The 18,404-nt window shown below is 37.0% G+C and overlaps 1 protein-coding gene across 1 annotated transcript in view; it reads left to right on the top strand.

Annotated features, from left to right (window-relative positions):
- LOC117406173 (protocadherin Fat 4) overlaps positions 1-12,974 on the top strand; it is a 31,078-nt gene extending 18,104 nt beyond the window's left edge. Inside the window, exons 12-16 of the mRNA XM_034010070.3 lie at positions 2,512-2,691; positions 4,301-4,425; positions 5,743-5,963; positions 6,705-6,966; positions 10,937-12,974. Of these exons, the coding sequence (XP_033865961.3) occupies positions 2,512-2,691; positions 4,301-4,425; positions 5,743-5,963; positions 6,705-6,966; positions 10,937-12,486 (2,338 nt within the window). The 3' untranslated portion in view covers positions 12,487-12,974. The remainder of the gene's footprint in view (positions 1-2,511; positions 2,692-4,300; positions 4,426-5,742; positions 5,964-6,704; positions 6,967-10,936) is intronic.
- The last annotated feature ends 5,430 nt before the right edge of the window (positions 12,975-18,404 follow it).

Below are 18,404 nucleotides of genomic sequence, written 5' to 3'. Positions count from 1 at the left end.
TGCTGTATTTATTTTTAAGTGCATTTCAGCATGGGCAACACAGCTGACCGAACAGACTTTGATCGAGGGATGGTAGCTGGGGCTTGTTTGGCACGCAGTTCTTTATTCAAGACAGCACGTTACTGATGTCTCAATAATCATGACTCTAGGGCCCTTATAGAGGTAAGATTTTCCACATCAACTGGACGATTGATCATTTAAAGATACAGTAGTTTCTGCTGTGATTAATTTTTTTTTTTTATTTGACATTTCCCTTACTTTTTATGATGTTTGCAATCATTCGGAGTGGCTCTGGGTTATGTTATGGTGCTTCTATATTGTGTTACTGTCATTTCATGTTAGATTTCGAAATGTCACATTTTTCAATTGTTGTCAGTTTTTCATTAAGTATATGGAAAGCTACAAAGTGTTATGTAATTCGATATGTAAATGTGAACTCCGTGTGGTCTGCCTGCCTCGCTGTCTCACTGTCACAGCTCACCAATCGCAGCATGGTGTCGTAACTAGACCCATTAATCCCATGACTCGCTGCAGTAGGCTCAGGAAGCTGGGGATTGTCCTACCACAGATGTTCAATTTCTACTGGTCACTCATGCTTGCATTCCTGTTTGGCTTTGTTCCATGAAGAAGAGCATACTTGTCAGTTTCAATTCAGCTTTAACCCCTGCTGTAGGTCATTATCAAGGTGCTTTTTGAATATCGCTGAGCAGCTTCTCTGGTTCACCGTATACGACATTGAAAACACTTTTTTCTTGCCTTCCTGCACTAGAGTGCAAAATATGTTTGTTAGGATTCTGACTGACACCCATAATTCCTGTCCTTGTCTGGTTACCTTGGTTACCAATCAGGTTCTGCTTTAGCAGAAAGACACTCCTCTTGATCAAAGAACATCTTCACATGATTGGTCCAAGCTATCGTTCTGATTTTGTCACCCACTTAATACCCAAGTGCAACTGGGGTCTTCTTAAGTCAACAATTAGATTTGTGCATTCATCAATGGAATTACCTGGCCATCACTTACTGTCTGTCGAGGCGTATCGGGGATCACTTTTTAGTTATAAATTAAAGACTCCTTAGTATTAAATAGCATTTTGCACCTAAGCAAGATAATGCTGTATATAAGTTTAGGCTGTGGTGGGGGTCCCCGAGTGGTTCACCTGGTAAAAGCAGGGTCGCGTCATGTGCAGGGTGAGTCATACAGTCAGGGGTGCGTAGGTTCGACCTGGCTGGGGTTTCCAGAGGAAGCAGCGCATTGATTCTGGCGCTCCCGTGGGTTAGGATGGTTAAACAGTCAGGATCTGTTACAGCAGACTTTAATGGCCAGGCGCCTGGTGAGCTCAGACAGACACCTGCAGGGCTGGCCTTTGTGCTCCAGGGGCCGGTAGCTTGCTGACATCTGCTCTTGAGTGTAAAAGGGAAAATTGGCATGGCCATGGGATCAGAGGATGCTCACTGAACCATCAGTTCTCCTGGGCTGTGTGGGGAATTGCTGCGGTGAAGGAACATTCTAAAATGGGAATAGAGTCAGGGGTAAAACAATTGGGCATTCTAAATGTGTGTATGTGTGTGTATATATATATATATATATATATATATATATATATATATATATATATAGGCTAACTTCATTATAACGAACCCCCCTGGGACCTGGAGAAATGTTCGTTATATCAGGTTGTTCACTAAAATAGTGAATTTTTTTGGCAATTTGCTGTATCCGAATAATGAAGAAACACCCAAATTGAATTGAACATCTTTATACAGTATACAGTTGTTCTTTCAAGACAACTTCACATTGATCAACATTTAAACTGTATATTTAAAAGAAAACAGTAAAGAAATTAAAAAAATAAAAAGTACACTTACATGCTGAAAACAGTAATCATGAAATTATTTCTCTTGAAAAACATCTCCAGCTTAGATTGCTTCGTATTTTTTGCACTTTTCTCAATGCACGCCTGTTGCCATGGTTGCAGTTTGTGTGAAGATTGCATACGTCACACATGATTCGCACTACAATAGGTTATCTATGAATCAGCCTTATCTTTGAATTAGCCTACCAAGGTCTTTGTTTTCACTGAGAGAAAAACACATTCACACTGGAGAAAGTTCAGTGTCAGTCACTACCAAGATCTTTTTTATCCGGGTAGATTTTGTAAAAGAGCTAATTTCCATTGAAAAAAACAGTTGTTGCTGCTTGGATCGTTAAAAAAGGAGGTTCGTTATGAGAGCACACCTGGTAGCCTTGCAATATGTATTTAATTAATTAATCCATATAAAAAGAGACCGATGTTAATGTCTATACAACAGTGCTGATGTTTCGACGCTACAGCGTCGTCCTCAGTGCATTCGCAGAGATAAAACTTTAAGCTGTGGTAGCACAATTTTTTTTTTCATGTTAAATAATGCTGCTGTGTGTATTTTCAATTACAGGAATGTTACTCAGTGTTATTAGTGTTATTAAAAAAAAATCTTGATTGTATTAAGTTATTGACTTTTTGTTTCCCACAGGACATTGGATGTGGGATCCAATAACATGGTGTTTGGTGGAATGAAGTCTATTGATCCCATTCTGCGCCGGCCAGGCCAAGTGAGAACTGATGACTTTATTGGATGTGTGAAAAATATCCGACTAAATGGTGTTCCTTTAGAGCCTTCTCAAGCACTGATATCCCACAATATTCTTGACAGGTACTGTATGACACATGTAATACTGTATCAGATATTAGCAATACAATTATTCCATTATGTAATAATTGGGTCATTGCCTAAGTGGTGGAGCAGCTGTTTGATGCCAATTAACAGCGTGAATTTAACACTCAATACTTTTTACGCATGATAGCATCACAAACTTATTTTTTGCTGGTGTTTGTAGAAAGGAATTAACTCAATTTAACCCAAGTCCAGTGTTGGACGGAGGATAAACTTTATCATTGTAGAAGCATAGCGTGGAATAAGTCTAATAAAGCATGGTAAAGCATACTGTAGGTAAGCATTGTAAAGAATAGGGAGGTATGGTTAAGCACATTAATAAACATGAAACACCAGCATAAACTAAGGTAGATGCAAAGAATAAGCATAGGAAAATCATGGTAAAGCTGCAAAAATACAGTAAAACATACTGTGGTAAACTTGTATAAGAGAAAAGGGCTTAGGACCAGACTAAAAGAACACCAAAATGTTAATGGAGTTGTATCTAATCAGGGTTTCTTGAGTTCTGAGTTTCTCAATTGATTATATTATAATAATATAATAAAAAAATATATTTTTGTTTTCATATATTTATACTGGGGAAGCCCATTTATCCTGCCACAACTCTGTAAGTTCAGTAGTTCAGGACAAACCACACACCACAGAAATTTGAGTTTAAGGAAATATTTTATTGATGATTGTGTGGATGAAACAATTTGGCATCAAACCTGCTTGACTTGAGGATTCGCCAGCTGGCCATCTGTGGAGGCAGGCAGTAATACATTATACCTTGAGAAGCTGCTGGGGAGTAGATGGGGGAGGTGGAGAGATGTGAATGAAATAAACGCAAGAGGGGTGAGTTACACGGGTATTTATAGGTTACATTTAGATGACAAAATGTGTAGGGGCCATCCCTACTCCCGAACTTTACTTTATAAACTTCATTATGTGATTTTCTCTCCCCATACATTTCTTGTATACCCCATAATTAATAACATCATTTTCTGTGGACAAGATTTGGTTTGATCTATCTTCTGCTTCAACTCTCTTGCACATACGTGCATGTGCCTATGTGCATAAACACACACTTGAATATAGACACATGCACTTAGTGTATATTTGTTATAAGGCATTCTAGACTGCTGAGGATCTTCATTTCGGTGTGCATGTGTAGCATGTTGTATTCCACAGAGAAACCCAATTCATGACCTCAGCCTTACCTTTCTGCGTTTTTACTGTGTGGCCAAAAGTTTTATATCACCTAGAATTTTAGGATCGATGTAATAAAAGAAAACAAACTATGGGAACATAATTTAGATATTTTATTTAACATAATGTAATTAAAGAAACTACCAGAAGCCTTAATAGAAGTACAGTATTTCATGTTAGATTTCGAACTGTCACATTTATTGTCAGTTTTTCATGAAGTATATGACAAACTACAAAGCAGTGTGTAATTCAATATGTTAACATAACACTATTCAGCAGGTTTCATTCAACTTTATGAAGCAAAATTGGTTAATTCTATAAGGTGATGCAAAACTTTTGGCCAGAGCTGTATATCAATAGAAACACAATAATAATACCTTGGGCTTAATCCATTTTGCAGCTGCCCTCGTATACACCATGCTTGTAAGAATGAAGTCTGTCTTAACGGTGCTGTTTGCCTCGACTTCTGGTCCTTTTATCTCTGCCAGTGCACTGATGGATTTACTGGACCAAACTGTGGCACAAGTAAGTCCCCTTTTCTGTCTTTATATTGTAAACCGCAAACTGTCAAACTAAGCCGTTATCACACTGTTATCGTGCCTTCTGGGAGGCCAAGGTGCAACCCCTCAGTAGTATTAATGTCACAAAAAATTAGAAAACGATATTGATCCTCATCTGTTAAGATTCATGTAAATTCTAAATTTAATATGTATGTTCCTTTAGTCCAGCACATTCTGGGGAGTTTGTTTTTGCTGGACTCTCAGTTGCTAGTTACCATGGCAATGCAAAGGTTTAGTTCTGCCCATTCTTTTCCAAATCAAACTGTTTTCATTATGTGCATTTTTGCCTCCTCATCCTATTGTATGCATTGTAATGTAATCACTAGTATGCCAATCAGATACCCTTGGGCATTTTTGGCACCTGTTCAGAGGGTAGCTATGGTAACATTAAAATATTGAAAAGGATGTTTTTCATTGAATTTTATCACATCACTTACTGAACTGTAGAAATGTACTGTAAATAGGCCCGCTTAACATTGCTGCCTTATTTCAAAATTCCCATTCATATGTATAGTACAGATTACCTTATGCATATCATATAGTAGTTGACAGTAAAATAAACCTGAACATATCCCTTGCTGATTCATTACGCTGAATCAGTGCCATCCTGACTGCTCGTGGAGGCCCTTTAATCTATTTTCAGTGTGTAATCGCAGATGTTTCTTAATTTGTTTTTTGTCTAATCCCTTTTATATTTTAATATTGCACTCCAAACATCAGCACAGAAAAAAGGTCTTGCAAACTCAAGGGTTGTTAATTGAGCAGTTAGCATACCTTATTGCATTTTAATTTAACCTAAAGGTGAAATACTCTGATTTTTTCTTCACAGGCCTATAAACTATAAGTACATAATTAACACTTCTACTTTTTTTATGTCTGCACCTTGACATTCAGTTTGGTAAATTGAGCAGTTATCTCGAATGGTTTTATATATTAAACCATGTCTGAAAAGACTGCTATTATCATCAGTGTAAGAGCAGTCTAATTTAGGTGCATCCAATTATTGCACAGTGTTTACTGAGATTATACATACATTATTCATCAAGGCAGTACATTTTAACAGATTTAAATTATTACTGTTGTAAATTATTGATAATCCGTGATTTTAGCTGGTATGAAACAGTGTTATTGTGTTTTTATCAGTTTAAAAATGACCAGTTCATTAACACTGATGTACAGTTATATAGTAACTACATGGCTTTCATTACTCTAACCCTAGTTTCCTTTTATTTCCTATAGTTTTTGTAATAGTGTTTGTAACATTGGTCTCTATCTTCATTAGAAATCTCCCAGGACTCTGCTTTACAACTTGATGGAGAATCGTATATTGATTATGTCATAAAAGAAAGCTATAAGCGAAGCCAGCTGGTGAGAAACCAACTGGACAGTGTGACGAACGAAAAAAAAGATGACATTTCAGCAGTTGAAATAAAGTTCATGACAAGACGGAAGGAAGGAGTGCTGGTCCATATTCAAGGACATGACGGTTCCACATCTGTGAAGGTTAGTATTGTAACGCGCAGCTCCTCCTTGATAAATCTTTATTTAGGCCAATAAATCAAGTACAAGTTTGATTACATTTTGTAATGCAACTGCTTAAAGAGTAAGTAGCGGAGTTCCGATATAGCGTTACACGTCCCCACGTGTTGCTACAACTGTTTAAATAATGTACCTGTAATTTTTATTTTAACATCCTGACAACTTTTTACACTTTCAACTTTAAAGTCTGTTTCAAAGCTCTTTTCAAAATGTCCACTCTAGTGCACTGATAGTGTAAGGATTTTTGTCAAACAGGTAACACAGCAATAACGATCCATGATGTGGCACGGAACAGAAAAGCCTGAGCACCTTTTATATATTTATTTATTTATTCAGAGGACAGATCTCAAACCCCAGTGCACTAGAGCAGAGATTTTAAAACGTCTCTGGGATGGCTCAGTAGCAGCATTTGTGTGTGAAAGGGGTATTGGCGATTATGGAAGATATTGTAGAGCACACGGAGAGCTCTTTAAGTTGATGAACTATGATAAGTACTTTTTCATAGTTAATTTGAATACCAATCCAGGGGAATTTAGCCAATATAAGGGTTAAATAAACACCATGTATTGGTGCTAGAAAGTGTGGTTTTCAGCTACCTTTTCTTCTTGTAAGCTAGGTTAAGAGTGACCCAAGCTGCATGCTAAGGCAGTCTGCTTCAGTTAAAAGTTAGATATTTAATAAGCCAGATGTTATTGTTTTTTGCAGATGGTTGATGGAAAAATACATTACATTTCAGAGGATGGTTTGTCTGGTCATGTGAGAAGTGTCTTTGCTGAAGCCTTGCTTTCTGAAGGCCAATGGCATCTCCTTCACCTTGAGAGAGACAGACTCTATACTCATCTTATTTTAGACAATAAATACATCATGAATGTCACCAATCACACCCACGACTTCTCTGAAATCAATGTGCAGAGTTTTTCACTTGGACGAATACCACCTGGACACTTTAGAATTGCAAATGAACCAGGTAAGCAAATACTGGCACTGTTACAGCGACTGTTGGCACCCAGAGTGGAACATTCTTTTTCTAGATTTTTGAAAGGCGCATTCCAGACTGTTGCAGATAAACCACTGAAATCTCATCTGCAAGCTGAACTGTAGCTCAATCAATAAAGCTTTCTTTCGGTCTTTAAGATCATATCATTGAATCCCAGTGTTGAAAAGTATGATTAATACAAAGGTTCTTCTCTTTTTATAATTATAGCAGTTATAATCGCTCTGAAAATCAAATTGATCTGAAATCTCTTCTCTTATACCAGACATATTTTGTTTTAGCTTGAAATTCATATTACAGTCAAGATGGTGATGATTGAATTGCTGAGTGAGGAAGGGTAACTGAAACACATATTAACATAACGCAGTTCAAAAAATAAACTTCAGTGGAATTAGTAAGGCTAGCCTATTGACATTTAACCATCCTCAGACATAAGAAAGCATAGATGACACGTAGCGTGCTACAATTACTCCTGGATTTAAGCATTTCTGTACTATCATTCTAAAATCTTACAAAGTCATTTGAAGCCCCTTCTTAATTACCATAAATGCCACTGTGGTAGACTAATATAGCGGTCAAGGCTTGCTAGCGGCAGGAATAGCAGGCAAGGAGACGGAAGACTGCGATTCAACATGGCTGCATACTTTTATTTTGAAATTAAACAAAATAAACAGTTAAACAACACAAAACAAATCCATGCACCCAAGCAGCGCTTTCACAGTGCACCAACAGGAAGCACAACCTACTGCTCCCTCCTTTCCATAAACTAAATAAGCCCAGAACTAAGGATCTGGCTCCTTATGTACCATGTGACTAGGGCTGATTGACAATCGATGAATGAATCAACACTTGGCCACATTCTGCACATGGATTTAGCAGGAATGGTATTTTAACCCTATCCCTGCCAAATTTACATTAAAAATAAACAAGCTGTATTTCTAACACACACACTGTTTAAAGAGCAGAGCCTCGGCCTTGCCCCAGACACTGGTACAGCCTTTAGAAGTTTGTTGTCAACCTGTGTAAAAGTAAGAAAAGGTAAAGTGGATTTTATTCAGGAATAATAGCGCTACTATCATAGCATGCTAGTGCTCTTTTTGTTGTAAACATAGCCAGTGTTACCTACTGAATGTGCAAAGATAACAACAACAGTGGCATCGATAACAACAATTGACATTTCAAGCGCTTTTCATGCAGGGATGGGAAAAGGAAAAAAATTAAGTAGATAAACCTTTTGACACTGGTTCATATTTTTACCTCATAATTCATGATGTAGTATTTAAGTTATGGGTGAAATAAAAACTAAAGAAAACTAAAAGGCCCGGCCCAGCAGTTAGGAGTAAATTAAGATTGAGAATTCTTAATCTCATTTATTACAATAATATATGTGAAATAAAATATGTTCATATTTTCATCAGTGAAACTGTGCAAAAAAAAAAAAAAGAATCCTTGATCAAGGATGAGATAGGTGGGAAACATGTAGCCATATCACCCTGTCTGGGTATCAATTAACACTGCTTTCATGGCACACGCCTAGCGTAACGTTTTTACATTTCATTTTCTAGCACACGCATGAAGGCATAACACAGAAGGCATTTGCCAACACTTAGTTCTTTCATTTTATCCTTGCAATTTATTATTGTGTGTCGTATGGCTGAAAGCTGAGAGAAAAGCATTTCTCCCCATTACAGTAGCTCAGTTTATTGCATGAGAATATAATTTTCCTAAACGCCTTTTTCTGCGAAACAAGTTAATTTAATTGGGCTCTCTGTCGCAATTCCCAGAGCGCAAGCAGAATTGTGTTTCCCAGAAGGTCTTTCATTGTTTTCTCCTTTGCCGGGGGGTAAACATTCTGGCTTTTCAAAGCAGCCTTGACTACAATGTGCCTATAACTCTGATACTTACCCCTGTATTGTGGTGAGGTCAATGCTGAAGAGATAATACTTTAAAGCATGCCTGTGGCCTCAACATACAGCTAGCTCTCAGAATCATTTTTAGAATGTACCTGTCTCCTAGCAGCACAGAAATACATTGGTAAGAAATACCTCTTTGAACAAATGTCGTATTTTTGCATCCAGTAGAAGCAGAGTGTTGACAGTTGTATGCTTACCCTCTGCGGTACCAGATGTACTTGGAGGTTAGGCATGATTCTAAAAGCTATGTTAAACTGCTAAGTCACCAGGATGTGATGACCGAAACAGAAATTAATACAAAATGAATCCAAACAACAAGACAAATACTTTAGTACATTTTTTTTTTCCATATATCTATATTATTTTGCTGTTTTAATGGTTTCAAACTCAACTTACAGGATCTGTGAACATAATTCTTATGATACATAAAAGTTAAAGACTTCATCCGTTGGTTTTGTTCTTTGTTTCTCAGTTAAGATTGGAGGAGGCATATATTACAAATCAATAATAAGGCCCTGACCCCTGCCCTTTTCACAGTCCCCCTGGGCTGAGAGGTTGAGTCCACTAGGGTTTAATTATAAAGTTAATATTCTTTGTTTACTCTTGGCCATTCAAGATTTCTTTCTACCACAATAGCATGTTATTGACAAATGCCACTAGCAGAATCAACTTTATAGATTGACCACAGGCCTTAGATTGGTAAAACCTCAGTTACTGTTTGTGGAAGCCCAAGCAGTGGGGCTTGGACAATGAATCTGCTAGCTGGTTTTGTCATTATCTTTTCAATAGGTATCAGTCTGTTGTTTGGCTTACCTATTATAGATTCGCTTAGAGTTCCCAAAGGATCAGCACTGAGACCTTTAATGCTGTTGCATGCTATATATAACAGTATGGGCCATATTTTCAATGTGTTTCCTCAATTCTTTGACTCCTATTTTTTTGAAAGGAGAAAAATTCATGTTAAATGAAAAACAGAACACACTGGGAGTGCTTAAGAAGACTATATAACTTAGTTATTGGGTTCTGGTTTTGTAAAATTAACAGGTAATTTAAACTATTTCAAACAATAGGGATTAAATAAAGACTGGAGTAAACATTTGAAAATCTGGCCCTATATTTAGTTGTATTTATGATGAATGTCTTTCACCCCTTATCTCAATGTCCTGATGATTTAGCCTATTGTTAAACCATATAATCACTAAACCAGATTACACCCAACTAACCACTATGAACACATACTGTAACGTATTACTGTGGCTTACAATAACATGAATGGCAGTTTTGTTGTTAAGTTTTAACTTCAGGAAACTTGCTCCTCAACACCCACAATTGAGAATAAAGGGATTGTGAATCCACAGTATGTATCTTTGATCTTGTGCTTTGATGCATCAGAAATAGCACCTGAACTTTACCTTACATCTTATGCCCAGAAAGATGTATGGTTGATAAAAATGATTGATTTCACCAAAAACAAACTGTAGAATGAGAATATTTTATAGAATGAAACTGTAATGCCCTATTGAAATAAATGACCTAACAGTGTGGTTTAACACAAGATGACTATGATCAGATATCTCACCTGCTGAGCCCAGATTTGTACTTATTAGCCTGTAGTAATAATGTACATAACGTATCATCATCATTCCATGTGAAGTCATCACACCAGTGTGTCATTTTTTGAGTCACTGTCTCGGATTTGAAATTGGGCCAGATAAACAAAAAAGCAAACTAAATTGCAGGACTTAATTATACTTCATGTTGTTTAACACAAATATTACGGCTTGTTTTGGTTGGCTTGTTTTGACAGACAATCTGAATGTTTACAAGAAAAGTAAAAGAATGGATTACTGTTTTTAATGCCCAGCTCAGAATGTGAGTGAAAAGACATATTCCTTATATTCCTGAAGGTTCAGTCACATTGGAAAACATTTAAGAAAGAAAGACTACAGTTTATAATATCGGCTAAAAAAACAACCTAAAGTTGGCAACTATTGTTTACAGATTTCAACTTTTTTCTTTACTTTTTTCAGGTTTCACTGGATGTATTGAGTATTTTAAATACAACAGAAAGATTCTGCCATTCACTGGATTCAATGAGTTGGTGTTGGCACAGCCCAGCCACCCCCCTGTGCAGATTGGATGTTCTTCAGCCAATAACTGTTTGAGCTCTTCCTGCTCTGAAGAAGCCAGTACAATCCCATGTCTGTCCCAGCCATGTATGAATGGAGGAACCTGCACAGTTTTAGCAGTGGGAGAGTTCTATTGCATCTGCCCATCCAATTTTACAGGTCCATTATGTGAATCCTGCATGTCTGCTTTGGATGGGCATGCCGTTTGCCATAAAATGGACTTAGAGGTGCCTTTGTGGATCATAGGTGTCGTTGTTCCTGTTACTGTAGTACTACTTCTCTTGGTTGTAGTTATACTTTTCAGGTTGCAAACAGAAAAGCAAAGCAAAACATCAAAAACATTAGCTAAAGACCGACAAGGCACAGATAACAAAGCTTTTAATAATGACAGTCCATGTGTGCCAATACAAGCTGTCCCTGATGCTAGCAATAAGCAACCTGACATTATCAAGGCAGAAAAAAAGTACATGACAACAGATGAAGCGTGTGTGCAGCACAGCAATACAGGGCAGCATAGCATGTTCAGCAGAAGCAATGAAAGCGAGCTTGAATACTATGAAATTGAAAGCACCAGCAGCATCGTTCTGTCTGACACTGATGTCATTCATCTCAGCAGACACACTAATAATTACGGTTCTAAATATAAAACCTGGGGAGAACAAACACAGGTTGATTTAGAGCTCCCAACCTGTATTGATAAAGACTCAATAAACAGAAACAAACACTGCGCTGTCACGAAACCATCACCGGCATTACCGTCACCATATACCCCCCAGGACAGAAGACAGAGAAGTCTAAGGCCTGCCGTGGTTTCGCTTCACATTACCAATTTAAGCAATGAAGGTTATCACAGTAAGCTCGCTGAGCCACTGTACTCTCAGGCAATAATCAGGAGGAAACATGTGGTGGAGAACATTGGGCCTCCAGTAGGCTTGTCTGTAGAGGAGGTAAAAAAACTGAACGCACCACGAGCTTGGAAACAGGAGCCAAAAAGGCCCCCTCTAAAAGTGACACCTCGAAATGCTGAACTTCCAGACTGGGGTCCCAGGCTTCCAGCCCCATGTATAGACAGCTCCTCTGATGGTGAGTCTCATAGCTCATTCACCTGCTCTGAATTTGAATGTGAAAGAGATCCATCCTTTATTAGGAAACGTCAGTGTGTATGTGAGCAGGCCGTCCAGTGTGCCCTGTCTGACTATAGTGAAGGCGTAGACGCAAAGACCTCTTCTCCCTACAAAGATTGCCACCTGTACACCGGCACTGAAGTTGACAGATGCTTTAACCCTCCTTCTCTCAGCAGGAATTACAGATGGGAAGGCTTGCTCAATTTGGGACTGCAGTTTGACAGATACGCTGACGTTTTTGAGGATCTTGCTGAATTGCCCATTGAATTAGAAAATGTTAGCCAACTGGATTCTGACAGAAAGAGTGATCAGGAGGAAATATTTTGATTTTCAAACGCAGTTTACTAAGCTGTCATGCCTAAGTTTTTCTCTATATAGCACTAATTTGGAACAGAGACAGCTTTCCCACAGTTAAAACCTCTGGCATCTGTTAAGTTACCACATACCTGTACTACTTAAACAGGTCTAACTTACAGTTCCCCCAGTCCCCAGCAGGTGTCACCATTATGTGGGGGTAATTGATGTATCCTCTGAAAAGAAGAAATGTGAAAACATATGCCACTGGAAAAGTATGGTAAATATCAAATCAAGCATATACAGAGATTATAGTGATCATGAAATGTGTTTTTTATAAATATATGTTTATACACATTAAACATGTTGTATGACAATACTGGTGACTGAAGTTTACTCTATCTATCCAAAGAACAGGGATGGCCAAAGTAGTGGTAATGTGACCTTTGCATTAGGGGGCGAGAGAGCAGGATCAGTGTGAACATATAACCTTCTCTATTAAACTTTTTATTTATACCCTTTATCTGTCATTTCTGCTGCAAATATCTTTCACTATAGGTTAGACAGTTTACTACACAAGTGAACGATTAGATTGTGGTGTAATAACGTTTAAACCTTGTGTCGGAAGAGAAGGGAAGAGAGAGCTGAAAGAAACGTCATGATCCAATATCTACCAACGAAGAGTAACACAGGAAGATCACGAATGATGCAACAAACAGCACATCACCAAATTAATGAGCAAGTCTACACAAACACATCTAAAGTGGAAGAAATCCCCTGAAAAAAAGCAAACACAAAACAGTAGCTTGTGAAAAGACATAACATGTTTAAAAATGACACTGACCAGAATATTTCTAATACACAAAACTAAAATAATGTTTAGAAAAGATGAGTAAAGTCACTGATGAGACCATCCAGTATTTTAGTTAATACCCATTTCAATCCATAACTTTATTAAAACAGAAACAAACTCCAACCAGTCTTGTAAATTAAATGCCGTAAATAGTAACAAGAGATGGTGCCATTGCAAAAATGTGTGAAAAATACAATTCAGATTAAATTATAATACCTGTAAACTACCATAAACAAACCTTAGCAGAGCCATTAACAGACCACTGATGTGCCATTCTTCCAATGGCCATTGTACAGCTTTGGCCAAAAGTTTTGCATCATCTAGAATTTTAGGTTTGAGACATTATTAAAAAAAAAAAAAACTATGAACATAATTTATATTTTTTTATTTAACATCTTATTTATTTAACAATTTATTTATCAAAGAAACTACAAAATGAAATTGCAAAGTCTACTGGAAGCCATAATAGTATTACATGTTATATTTCAAAATGTCACATTTTTCAATTTTTGTCAGTTTTTCGTTAAGTACCGGTATATAGAAAACTACAAATTTAATGTAACCGTAACATTATTCAGCAGGTTGCATGCTTAGTTAATTCTAGAGGGCCTAGCTGTAGTGCTGTGTTAAAATCACTAAAAAGAAAACTTTTCTGCATTCATTAGTGACCCAAACCATGCATGTTTTTACAGTGTTCCTTCCGAGCCACACGGCATTTCCATCGGCTATCAGCATCATTTTGGATTTGCACAGATTCTGTCAGCTGCACAAGTGAAAAATAGAATAACTATGACTGCAAACATCAAGTATCTGGAAAAGTATGGGTTACAGCTGTCTTGAAAAATGAAATAACTGGATAGCTCCAAGAATCAAATGATTATTTTCTATGTTGGGCATATTGTCAATTATCAGTTGGCAAACCTGTAATATATTAATAGAAATGTCACTTTGTATAAGGGATAGTATCATATACTGGTAATATGCATTTCATTCATATGGGAGCAATCACCCAGGGAATACAGTAGTAATAGCTGTGTGTGTGGCCTCAGTATAATGACAGCATCAACACCATCAGAAGCTGTGAATGTAGTAGTAAAGGATTTATTTTTACAGCTAGGTAGGCCTACAGTTAAAGTACAAAAAAGTATTTGCTTTTAACTTCCAGATACTAAGAATTCCTATTTAAAGTTTGATGGCATTTTTCTGTTTATTTCTGTATTCATATTTTAAATAAAACTGACTAAATTTGGAGATAATGCAATACCTGAAACCACAGTACTTGGATCTAAAGTTGGAAACTAAAGGGTTATTTTGGGGAAATTTTCACAACAGGAAGCAATAGAACCTTTAATCTCATGGCTTCTACCCAAGAAGAGATCATATGACGACTCTGTTATTGCGTCATGAAAAAAAAAATGCACAGTCATATGGATACCTACCACATAGGGCTAGAATAGACAGTTTTGCCTGGATCACTATTAAGGAATTAATGCCACACCAGCAAACAGAGTAGAAAACAGCACTACCAAAACAGGTACAAGGTCCAGGTCAGCATTACTAAATAATGTCTGAAGTTTAAACTGTTAATAATGACAGGAGTCCATGGAGTTTTATGACTGTTCTTCCGAACATAACATATAGGAAACTTCAAACTTTACCTCCCAGCACATCAGATGAATCTTTTCATGAGATTCAAACATCTACTGTAACTAGCTGTAATTCATTTTGAGGACTTATTTCAGGTACAAGAAGCACCATATCATTGATGTGATAAACATACTTTCTAATCAGCCTGTACACTGGCTCATCTACGTTTACATTTTCAAAAACTCGTTACCCAAATGTTCCATACTCAGATCGAACCCCATTCACGTGTTGTCAGTCTCTATTCTTTTTATTAGGCAAGCTGTGGTGGATTTAGAGAACCAATTAGTTCTAATTAACAGTATCAATGGATTTAGATCAATCTATAAATAGATCTTTCATGGCTACACCATTAACTCCAGGTCCTTCAGCAGTGAGCAGTTTAAATCTCCACTCCTGTTTTAAAAGTATATCCTTTAACAGATTCTAGTCATGTCTCCAAGAGTCTCCCCAATAAAGCACTATGTTCTATCATGTGTACAGTAAAAAATGCTTCAATTAATCACTGTTTAATTGAGTCAACTGCATATGGTATTCAAAAAGGTATTTTCCTTTGATGTTCACCCTGTACCAAACCTACCATTGTACTGAATCAACCACTTTATGTGATGAAAATGAAGGTATAGAAACACAATCCTATGAAGAGTTTTTCACTGTACATGGATAACTGTTATTCCAAAATGGATAATTATGTTTTTTGGGGGCAAATACATTTTAAAATAATTTATGTACAGCTAATCCTGCCCAGTTACAGGAAAGCATCCTTAAATAGCAAATTGAAGCTAAAAATGTGTATAAAAAGGACCAGCTCTCAGATATTTTACTTTCTCACCCAAAATGCACTGATTTGATAGATAATGACCATATTCTGTTATACTGTTTGGAATCAGTTTGTCTTATAATTAAAAAAAAAAAAATACAATTCATTAATTTTACCCCACATGACCACATAATTAGCTAGATAAGCTTGCCCAGGACAGCGTTCCAACATTTTATATTAAATATGTAAAATAATTTAAAAATAAAAATAAAACAACAGATCTAGTTATTCAGAAGTTAATCTATTTGTAGTCATCCAAATATAGCTGTTTTTGTGTGTCGCCTCATTGCTGTCATTACAACAGATCATACTGTTGCTTCAAATGCTCTCCATTAATCCCACTGCATTTAAACTGACTTTACATGGCAATTGCTAAAGGTAAAGTAACAGCAAATATTATACAGCCTTTATTCAGGTACTTTTCTTATGTATGTTGGAAGTTAAGAGAGTTAGGGATAAGAGGGTAATATTTGTCTAATATTTATAAAGTGAAACGTTGGTAATATTTCATTATCATTTGTTTCACCTATTCCATGTTTACAGTATATGTTTCATAGTAATCTTTCATATAGATAATCATGGAATCATATGAAAATGCCAGATGAAAACGCCATAGTTTTCCCACAGATTTCTACAGGATTATAAAGATATCTTGACCCCAATTTTCTCAGAACAGCATAATATAAATCTAATAATTTACTCCCAAAGAAAAAAAATAAAGGCAGCTGTTTTCACTCACTTTTGTATGCATTTAAAACAGCAGTTTTCAAGATACATATATTATAAAGTCATTCTACATTGTTAGAGGAGGAGGCTGTGTGGTCCAGTGGTTAAAGAAATGGGCTTGTAACCAGGAGGTCCCCAGTTCAAATCCCACCTCAGCCACTGACTGTGTGACCCTGAGCAAGTCAAATTAAATCTGCATTAACATTCTACTTCTTTAAGTTCATCTCAGTCGTAACTGTATTCCATGGCTTCCTGTATTACCATGGGGAAAGGCAAAGAACTCACAAATGAAAAGAGACAAATGGTTGTTGACCTTCATAAATCAGGCAACGGGTACAAAACAATAGCTTAAAAACTAAATATACCACTTACCACTGTTAGGGGAATAATTAAGAAGTTCAAAACCACTGGAACAGTGATAAACTTGCCTGGTAGAGGATGCAAGTGTATCTTGCCCGCACACACAGTGAGGCAGATGGTTCAGGAGGCAAAGGGAAATCCAAGGGCCACAGTTGGAGAATTACAGAACTTGGTTGCATCTTGTGGTCACCGAGTCTCCAGATCTACAATTAGACACCACCTCCATGCCAATAGGCTATTTGGAAGGGTTGCCTGAAAAAAAGCCTTTATTGAGAGCAACCAACAAACATAAGCGCCTGGAGTTTGCGAAAACGGCATTGGCACTTCATTTGGAACCTAGTGCTATGGTCAGATGAGAGGAAAATAGAGCTCTTTGGCCACGCACACCAGCGGTGGGTTTGGTGTCGAAAGAAGGATGCGTGTGCAGAAAAGAACCTCATACCTACTGTAAAATATGGTGGAGGATCTTTGATGTTATGGGGCTGTTTTGCTTCCACTGGTCCTGGGGCCCTTGTTAAGGTCAACAGCATCATGAACTCTACCCAGTATCAGGACATTTTAGCCAAAAACCTGGTTGCCTCTGCCAGGAGGCTGAAACTTGGCCGCAAGTGGATCTTCCAGCAAGACAATGACCCCAAACACACATCAAAATCCACAAAGAAATGGTTAATTGACCACAAAATCAACATTTTGCAATGGCCATCTCAGTCTCCAGACTTGAACCCCATTGAAAACCTGTGGTTTCAATTGAAGAGGGCAGTCCATAAGTGCAGACTGAAGGATATCAAGGATCTGGAAAGATTCTGTATGGAGGAATGGTCTAAGATCCCTCCCAATTTATTCTTAAACATTAAACATTATAGAAAAAGTCTCAGTGCTGTTATCCTTGCAAGGGGAGGGTGCACAAAGTACTGAAAACAAGGGTGCCAATAATTGTGACATTTTTTTTTTTTGGAAATAAATTTATAATTTGAGAAATGTGTAATTTTGGTTGATTCTATTGAATCATCAAAAAAGTCAAACTGGTATTATTTTCTGGTCTGGTCTGGTCTTTTTTGCTCATCTTTATCAAGGGTGCCAATAATTTTGGAGGTGACTGTATATATATATATATATATATATATATATATATATATATATATATATATATATATATATATATATATATATATTATACCAATGGGAACCATATTTTCTAAGAACACAAAGCTGCATATATTTTTCTATGAGCAATGAGAAATCTATGCACATTTTATCATGTGTTGGAATAGCACATGGCCAGATTGCTGGCCAGTTCCATAGTGACAGCCGATAATAAGTATGAAGGAGCCTTTGTTGTTTGGTGACATTCTGAATTACATATTTCCCTCTGGGGACCTGCTTATTTCACCTACAGTATGACAGGGAACAGCTTCTCTAAATCTATAAATCATTCTTCAATCTGAAGTAAATGCCTTCCCTGTGCTGAGAAAGAGTGATGAGCCGGAGGCACCAAATCTTGATAGACACGGTGTCTATAAGCATTAAGAAAACTGCATTTTGTATTTA

This window comes from Acipenser ruthenus, chromosome 8, assembly GCF_902713425.1.
Source record: "Acipenser ruthenus chromosome 8, fAciRut3.2 maternal haplotype, whole genome shotgun sequence".
Classification (NCBI taxonomy): Eukaryota; Metazoa; Chordata; class Actinopteri; order Acipenseriformes; family Acipenseridae; genus Acipenser; species Acipenser ruthenus.
This window is presented reverse-complemented; position numbering and strand designations above follow the sequence as displayed.